Genomic DNA, 9,597 nt, shown 5'->3' on the forward strand with positions numbered 1-9,597 from the left:
CATAAAGGTCGGATTTATGGAGTAGAGTGCTGTCAACAGACTCTCCCATGTGAGCTGCTGATCTCTGCAGCTCCCCTGCAGTTACAATAAGCACGTTGGCTGCAGCTCCTATTAATGCCCCCCCTTCCAGTTTGTCAATTTAGGTGAAAGATAATATCTTGGTAGTCTAGCAGTTGTTCCCCGACTCTCCTCATATTCAGACAATGGATTGAACGGTGCTCTGCTCAAAGCTTTGGAGATTTTTTTAACCTAACCCTGCTTTAAACTTCTCCAAAACGTCCTTGTTTCTTGGTGTTCATGATGCTGTTTTTTTACTAAGATTCTACTGTAATATTGTGTTTTGGTCTACCACATAAAACCTGAAAAAAAAAACATAATGAACTTTGTGCCTGTAACATGACAAAATGTGAAAAGGTTAAAGGGGTAACAGAGGATTTTCAAGGCAGTGTGTATATTTTGCAATACCAGCTTTTCCTTAACACCACACTCATTTTTTGAGGTTGGTCTGCTTTGTCATTGCAAGTGTCATCTGTGGACCATCAAACTTTCCCATAAAGGATGGTTATGAACAGAGAAGCGAGATCACAAATGTTAGCGGGAGTGTCATGCCAAAAGGTAGTTGTAATGGAACGTAAGTGATGGAAATGTCATGAGGTGTGATGGGGCGCACACACACGCAAACACACACACACACACACACACACACACACACACACACACAGATCACACACACACATCTCTCACAAGCACAATTTAGTGACAACAATCAGGACTTTCATGGAGTTCTATTTCTAAATTTGAGACAGAATCCCCCCATGGGGCCTGAATTAAATATTTCTATTGTCTTGATGATCATTGTTACTCCACCTTCACCTCACTCCTCTCTTCATCATTTTGCCTGTGTTATAGACCAAGACATTACGTCTTTTCTCCAGATTTTCTCTGTTGTCTTTGTGCTCCCTTTCCCTTCCAGACCCAGCGCTCCACCATCCCACAGCCTCTTTGAATGATGTGTGATGTGACGAAAGTATTTGGAGAATTCCCTCTGACCAAAACCAACACTGCCTGGCTGTTGTCTCTCTCCTTTGCATGGGAATGAGCTCTACCCAAATAAGGCAGGATGAGGAGACGTGAGGGCTTGACGTGAGGAGAAGAGGCACAGGAAACCAGGAAAGCGAGCTGCTGAAAGGCCATGGCCTTATAAGGGCAAAGTTTCCTTTTTTTTCCTTCCCCCACTCCCTTTTCCCCTCTTGCCTCCACCCTGACTCTGCCGCTCTCTAGACTAGTGAAGTCATCATTGCCTTCTCCTCCTTTTAAGCAGGCATTTTTGGGAGGGACGTCCCTTCGAGGCATATACAAACTCTGAGTGAAGCATCCGCACTTGTCCCTCACGCCGCACCAGCAGCCAGCACAGAATTCACCTATTCTTTTACACAGTGAGTATACCTCTATGTCTGGTTATTTTAAGTAGGAAGCTCCCAAGAACAAGATTTGTGAATGATGATGTCGGTCAGTTTTGAGACTTTTAACATTTTCTTATCGATCTGGCAGCAGAATCTCAGATTGTAGGAGTCTCCTATCAGAACTTAGAAAGTTTGATGGTATAGCGTTAAAAAGCCATTCTTCAGTAAGAAGTCAAGTTGATCACAATTCATGTTTTATAAGCACAAATTCCTTTACATTGTTAGTCCTGAAAATGTTATTTTATGTATAGTAAAATAATTTTCCATGCAAAGTAAGAAGGATGGCAGAAAATACATCATACAGTCCTCCATATCTCTGCGACATTGACATAGTTCCGTTTGCACACGCAAATGATCAGCTGCCATACATGGCCCTCAGAGCCACATGTTTACAACTGCATGCCTGGTATGAAGACGTTCAAATGAAGACGCAGATGCATACTTGAGGAGGAAAGAAAAGTATCTTGCACCTGCATAGAACTATACTGCACTGCATTTGTGAACACATACAAACACATACGAAGGTATTGCCTCATTTACATGGCTTCCTGGAATATTTACACTGAAGATAACTAGCAAATCATTACATATGGCAGCACCCTTAGAGCTTCCAGGAACAGCAGATACTTAGGAAGTACCAGTGGGCAGCCTAATTTTCTGAACAGAAGCAACAGGAGCAAGATAAGGTTATCGTTTTTGTCAATCTCGCGGCAGCGGATAAACAAAACAGAAACCCTGGAACCAAGCACAGCACATCTGTGTCAGCTCAGGGGCCCACTGGAGCACAGCCTCGAGTTTGGACGGCTCAGATCTGACAAACAGCAGTTATACAGTTTGTCAGAATAATCAGAACCACAAAGGGCCTTGGCAGCAGGTTCTGAAAAGGGCTTACTGTGGCTCATAAATGTCTGACAGATCAGGGGAGAAGCAGCAGCTTTTATGGTCAGCTTCCATAAACCAAGGCCAAACTACAAAGCAGCTCTGAAGCAGCAGTTTATTTTCTAGCATCCTCCTTACAGATCACTCAGCTGAGAAAACCCTTTGGATTCATCCCATCTTCAGCAGCATTGCACTCAACACTGATCTACAACCAACTCATGCTGAAGAACAAAATGGCTAGTGACATTTATTCCCTCAAAACATTTTGTTCAATCTAAATTCTTATTTTGTAGTTAGCTGGTTAAATGTGGAGCAGGCATAGCTGCATGACTCCACATTCCCACAGGCTGCCCCAGTTGCCACAGCCCTCGCCCAGGTTTCCTGTTCTGGCGTTAGGCACGTTTACCATGGTGATAGAGAAACAGAATGGAAAAACACAAGGAGGAGAGATGGATAATTGTAGGGACTGAGTAGATGAAGTAATGTTTGAGGGGATCACACTTTTAGACTTTTCAACGAAGGAACATTTGAAGTCTTTTTATAGTCTAATTAAAATTTTTCCATACTTGAACGTAGATGACCTTCATCTTGTACAGTTCTGTCAATGTATACTAGAAATACTGAATTATTGGAACACGTTCAACAGCACAGCAAACGTATTCAGCTAGTCTCTATTGTAGTTCCTGAAATGCTTGTTAACTCTTGTGTTACATTATGATTAACAGACATAGTGTTTCTTTAACTAGCACAAACAGCATTTGTATCCCACCAGCAGCTGAGATTAAACTTGTTGCAGCTGCAGTTGCTGCAACATTTTTGTTTTTAAAGCATGTTAGGGGGAAAAGTGGCCCATGTGCTGTTTGTAATAAGAAGACAGACAGCACAGAAGCTTGTTTAGCAGATAGTGCTGACTTATTGGACTCTAGGAAGGATGCCAAGCATAACAGCAGGTCCCTGGATACTCTTAAATACCAGTTAAATAGACTTGGACTCACTTAACCTCCAAAAATCTTATATAACTTTCATAAGGATGTCATGTAATGTGCATTCCTTTCAGTATTCTTCTCTGTTTTTCAGGCCGTGTGCATCCAAATCGGAGAGCACAACTTCTAATTATTCCCCCCCCACCATGAGTTTACTCTGTGTTATTTGCAGTTGTGGTACTCTATGAGGCTAACAACTGGTGGCCAATAAGAAAAAGATAAGCTGAGGGCATACCAGACAAGCACTACTCTGTAATGATGATTAAACAGTGATGAATGTAAGAGTTGTTTGGTGTATAATGTTGTGTGCGTGGGACCAAGAGGGAGATGAAAATGAAATGAAGTATGTAAACTTGTGGCTTCATGTTAGTGAGTGTGTTGCCCAGCATGTGTGTTTAGTTTCGTGTGGCTTGGAAAATCACCACACGGAAAGCAGAAAGTAATAAAGAGGGTTGGTGGTAGCTCACTGTGGACATTCTGGGCAGGAGTCCATTAATGGCTTTGGCACACCAACTCACATATATACAGACATGCAGTGTGCCTTTACTTAACTTTGTGAACCGTATTCAAACAAAGTAAAACTTAATGTTGTGTTATGGTCCAAAACTGTCTGATTCCTACAGGGTGCTGCTCATTTTCATACTTTTGCAGTTTTGGTTAGTTTTATATCTGACCTTTCCGTGGATTAAACGGAGCAGTCTACCACATAATGTTTCATATCAACCGTGCATCAATTCACATTTTGGACCCGCTTTGACAACCGGTAATTTATAGTCTCCTATGATCCATTCGTGGTTCTCCATAAAATTTCATGCTTCAACGTGGGACCACTCAGAATTAATTCGGGTCCACCTATACGGGTATAATCTCTCCAAACCACAATCCATGAAAATGGCACATAATGTAAAATCTTACTTAAATGAAATTATTTGTGGCATTTCAGCATATTTACATTTATTTATTTAAATAATACATTACCCAGGAAAAAAAATATATATGCACTATGGTCAAGTAGAAGTGTACAAAATGGTTTGTTCTCAGACAACAAAATAGAAGTAAGCCAGTAAAAAATGTCAGCACGAAATGGTAATATGAATTGGCAAAGGAACAAATTTACTCAGAGCCATTTTTTTCTGTCTTATCAGCTTGTTTTCAGGTTACCCATCCTAGATCTAGCATAAGGACAAGTAGCAGCTAGAAAACTAGCATAATAAGGTGTTTTTCTCCAAAGGGAGACACCTCAAGTGTGCTCAGACAGAATTGTCCAGGTACCACTGAGTTTACGCAGTCCCAAACAGTAGTGTTTAAAGAAATGGTTTCCTTTGGGTGCAGAAACTTTCCTAATTTTGAGGGGGATTTATCTGGGCTGAGTGACAATGAGAAATGGAAAAAAGGCTTGAGTCTCACTCCAGAAGTGTGGGAGTTGGTAACTCTGTACGCTCCGTTCTTGGAAACAATCTTGTCTTGCACACCCACTGTAAATTAAATTCTGATTGCTCTCTAGAAACATCATGTCCGACTATCCCCAATTTTACATTGTGTTTCTTAACGCGATTTAAAGGTGCAGCTAGCAGGAAGCTAGAAAGAAACACTATTTTTATTCTGTCACAGAAAGGAGTCTTCTCAAATTAACCTTTAACATCTTAACTCCTTAACCTCTCTAGGAACAGGAAGTTGACGTGACCTGACATCAAGATGGCAGCAAAGGTTGGATGGTGCTGAGAGCACTCTGACATGCCTTTTACACATGGCTGGTGGCCGCAAAAGGCTATGGTTTTTTTGTTGTTGTTTTTTTTTTATTTGTGGCAGTTTGCATACGCTAACAGAGTGCATATGTGTGTTTAAAAGGCAAAAGGGCAGAAATCGGATGGCTATAATTCTATAGTGCTCCTACTGTAAACCATTTTGCCCTAAAACCCTGTTGATTCTGACAGGGCAGAATGGAGTGCATTGGGAGACGCGGTGCTGTGAATGCCACTGATGAGTAGAAAGTATTCAAACAGCGCTGAGCCTTTACAATTATCTACACGCTTCTGACCTGCATGTGGTCAGTGTTTGTGCTGGTGAATTTTGTATGGTATATCATCATTGTGAAAATAATACAAAGGTAAGTATCAGAGGTGTGGACTCGAGTCACATGACTTGGACTTGAATCAGGCTGAAATTACAAATTGACTTAACAAAGGATCACAAAAAACTTGGAATTTGAATTGACTTTGTAGACTACTATCATGAATTTGTACCAAACCACCACACACCCAGGTGGTGTATGTATACCACTTTTACCTGCTGATGCATAATTTGCACATACCAAGGAATGTATGCTGCCATCTACTGAACTAATTGGTTTTAAAAAATAATCTTTAAAAATCTAAGAATTGTTACAGGTGCCCAGTGTAAAAGCGAAAACTTGATTTAAGTAGCCAACATTGCAAACCTAAGGAATATTTAAAAAATTCAACTTCTTCAAATGTAAAACAAACCGAAAAGTAACAAATATTTGTATTTGTAAACCTTCAGCTTAAAAATTTGTTTTAACTCAAAAGATACTTAAATGCAAGTTCCAGGTAATATATATGATGCAGTAACCAACTTTCCTCAAATATTAATATTAACCAAATAATGAGAGCATAGATTCCTTCATAAAATAGGAGTATAACTCTAGGACTATATTCTAGTATAGAAAGTATCCACAAAGCAAACATTAACATATACAGAGAGATAGATACACTACATTGCCAAAGGTATTGGGTCTAACCACCAAATCAATTAATTTTGATGTTTCAATCATTTCCATGGTAGCAGGTGTATAAAGTCTGTTGCGGAGAAACTTGACTTTAACCTTCTTGAACACCTTTGGGATGAATGAGAGAGGAGGCTGCAATTATGGTTTTTCTCATCTAACTATGAACACACTCCTAAACCTTGTGGAAGATTTTTACAGAATAGTTAAAGTTGCTGTTGCTGGCAAAAGGGACCTTATAGATTAGGTCTAGAATGTCATCAAAATTCATGTACATGTAAGAGTAGACAAATAAATACTTTTGGCAATATAGTGTACTGTATGTAAGGTGCAGTAAACATGGAAGAAATATACAAATCATTATAATGTTGTACCAGACTGGTATTTCCTGAGAAATGTACCGTCTGGGTGGATTTAAAAAAAGGAGGGTGCAATAAAAACGTTTTGCAAAATATCATTATTCTGTACGTTTAATTTTTTGGACTCGATTGGGGGCCTGTACACATTGATTTTGGACTCGACTGGTGATTTGACCCAAGACTTAGTTGGTAAGATTTCAGTCTTACTTGACTTGCAAAATGATGACTTGGTCCCACCTCTGGAAGTTTGACTGTATAGAGCTGTTTCAAGCAACTTTATATTAGCACTGGTGTTTCTATTGTACGCTCCATTTAAACTAGTCTAGGATATAAAACTGCTATATATTGCTTCACCATCTATAAATATCCACTTTGGACTAAAGGCATTGCAGTGTAGAAAATGACAGTATGGCATTTTTTGAGCAAAAGTATGACCAGCATTAGTTGTATCGTTATCATCTTCACCTCTCATTTCCCAGGGTGTCAGCATGGCTAACAAAGGACCATCCTACGGCATGAGCCGACAAGTTCAGGATAAGATCGACAGCAAGTATGACCCTGAGCTGGAGCAGATCCTGGTGGAGTGGATCAGCCGTCAGTGTGGCTCCGGTGTGGGGAGGCCAGAAGCTGGCAAAATGGGCTTCCAGGGCTGGCTGAAGGATGGATGTGTGAGTGCGCTGACCCTGTCTGATAAATCGCTCCTAACAGAGAATTCCTCAATATGAACCTCTCTTTGTTTCATGCCATCCTGCCAGGTTCTGAGTGAACTTATTAACAGTTTGTTTCCTGGAGAGAAACCGATCAAAAAGATCCAGAGCTCACCCATGGCCTTCAAGCAGATGGAGCAGATCTCGCAGTTCCTCAATGCTGCAGAGAAGTATGGTGTTACCAAGACTGACATGTTCCAGACTGTGGACCTCTGGGAAGGTCAGAGTGGGTTTCTGTTGTGCCAGCAGACCAGTCTTTAGCGAATTATTGGTACGTTAACCAAGACGTCATGTGCTGGTATAGGTAAGGACCTGGCAGCAGTGCAACGGACCCTGTCAGCTTTAGGCAGCTTGGCCGTCACCAAGGAGGAAGGCACATACAGTGGAGACCCTAACTGGTTCTTCAAGTGAGTCCAGAAAAACAAACTAGGTCAACCAAAAAATAAATAAACAGTACAAACACCAGAGAGTTCTAATCATTTTTAATTGTTTGACATTTCTGGATGTTATGTTGCAGGAAAGCACAAGAGAACAAGCGAGACTTCAGTGACGAGCAGCTGAAGGCTGGGAAAAGCGTGATTGGGTTGCAGATGGGTTCCAATAAGGGAGCCAGTCAAGAAGGCATGAGCTATGGCCGACCCCGACAGATCCTTTAAAGTCTCTGAGATGCAGCTATGCAAAACGTCTTTAGCCTCCTTTCCCCCTGAAGCCTCAAATGCCCCCTACATCCTCCAAGAGCCATTGGAGAACTGACTGGTCCTTTACGTCTTAACTTTCTGCTTTAGATTTCAGGAACTTCATACAACCTATAATTGTCGTCTTAACACCCTGACTTAAGTTTACTCTGGTGACCGCTGCATGACTCAGCATGCTTTCTCTACTAGCTGCAGTACATGCAATACAACTGAATGTCTTAAAATGCAGCAATAACCAAAACAGATTCTTGTGTACCGATAGGCAAACTATTATTTTAGTGCCTTGTTTAACAATTAGTTTCTGGTAAAATGTTTAAATTTTATTATATTTCCTAAGTTTATCAAACATTGGTTCTATTTGCTAAGAACTGAAGATTTTGAAGAGACTATTTCCAAATTGACAAACACAACACAAAGGGTGTACAGATGCTCTTTATTTTACTGCTAGTATGTAGTTTAGTAAACTGCCACTTCCTACTATGCTACACCTGCTGTCAGTACCAACAGTTTTGTACATTGTCTTAATAAATAATGACTTTGACATACATTTTTTAATCTGGGTCTTTCAAACTTCAAAATGCACCCACAAAGCCTTACAAGACACCTTCTAAATCGCCTCATTTTGTATTGAGCTGAAATTATATGAGTGTTTAAAAATGTTCACGAGGTTTTTTTACATGTAGTCCTGGTCCAGTTTGATCTGCTCGGATCTTCCCATTTCCTGATGTGCCGAAGCAGAATAAGTACAAAATATCAGTATCATTTTGGAGGTCGTGGTGCATTTGTTGCTGTGTCCTCAAAGATCAAAAACAACTTTCATCTATTTTTTTTATTTTTTATGTTTTGGTTTTAAAGGACTAAATATCTTCATTACAACAGCAAAACTTTACAGGAAAAAAATGTGAAAATTTACGTTTTGTCTAGAACAAGAAATTTGTCAGAACCTTGTGGACAATTTCTGAAGCTCTCACCAGCCCGTATATACATATAAAACATTTTAGATACACTTTTCTACACACATGGAATTATGTAGTAAACAAAAAGTGTGAAATAACTTTAAATATGTTTTATATTTTAGTTTCTTTAAAATACTCACCCTTTATAAATATAAACTGACATTTTAAACCATCTTTAGCATTACATGTTAGCGCTTAGTTGACATAATATTTTCCCTGGTTGATGTTGACCAGGGGCATCAAAGGTACGGCCCGGGGGCACTTACTGGCCCCCAAACTGATTTTGTGCGGCCCCTGACCCCGATAATTTTTTTTTTTTTTTAAAGGCAAACATACGTTTAGTTTTTAGATTTATAATGATCTACAGATCCCTTTGTTCACAAAAATGACAATTGGTTTCACTTAGATGTTGCATGTGTAATTTATTGTTCAGCAGGTAAACAAAAATTCAAAATGTTTCAGGGGGTTTCAATAAAAATAAAAAAAATGTGTGGACCACAAGCACTTTCAACTTCATAATTTGGACCCATGTGACAAAACGTTTGGACACCACTGATGTAGACGATTTGCCTGAACTCAGTTAATTCATCTCTCAAGCTGTCCTTCATGGACTCTGGTTCAGTTTGCCCCTTTCAACAATTCAAGAGAATATCCTCCAAGGAAGGTACAGTTTTGTCCTCCTGGCACACAACTCCATTTCATACCTGAACAAGTTGAGTGCCAGCTGATGCAGCAACCAAAACTGCAAAAGTATGAAATGACAACATTCACCAAAGTTTCACTCTGTCTTGCAGCAACCTGAATGCTTCTAT

General features: G+C 39.9%; 1 protein-coding gene across 2 annotated transcripts; it reads left to right on the forward strand.

Moving 5' to 3' along the window:
• Positions 1-1,293: 1,293 nt before the first annotated feature.
• tagln (transgelin) lies at positions 1,294-8,376 on the forward strand. Of its 2 annotated transcripts, XM_047392517.1 has the most exons (6): positions 1,319-1,436; positions 4,990-5,032; positions 6,907-7,095; positions 7,183-7,354; positions 7,439-7,541; positions 7,652-8,376. In XM_047392517.1, the coding sequence occupies exons 2-6, from the start codon at positions 5,021-5,023 to the stop codon at positions 7,788-7,790; spliced, it is 615 nt and encodes a 204-aa protein (XP_047248473.1). In that variant the 5' UTR covers positions 1,319-1,436; positions 4,990-5,020; the 3' UTR covers positions 7,791-8,376. The 2 variants fall into 2 exon arrangements, with proteins under 2 accessions (XP_047248474.1, XP_047248473.1); XM_047392518.1 differs by lacking the exon at positions 4,990-5,032 and having other exon boundaries at positions 1,294-1,436.
• Positions 8,377-9,597: the final 1,221 nt, after the last annotated feature.

This window comes from Girardinichthys multiradiatus, chromosome 18, assembly GCF_021462225.1.
Source record: "Girardinichthys multiradiatus isolate DD_20200921_A chromosome 18, DD_fGirMul_XY1, whole genome shotgun sequence".
NCBI classification, from domain to species: Eukaryota; Metazoa; Chordata; class Actinopteri; order Cyprinodontiformes; family Goodeidae; genus Girardinichthys; species Girardinichthys multiradiatus.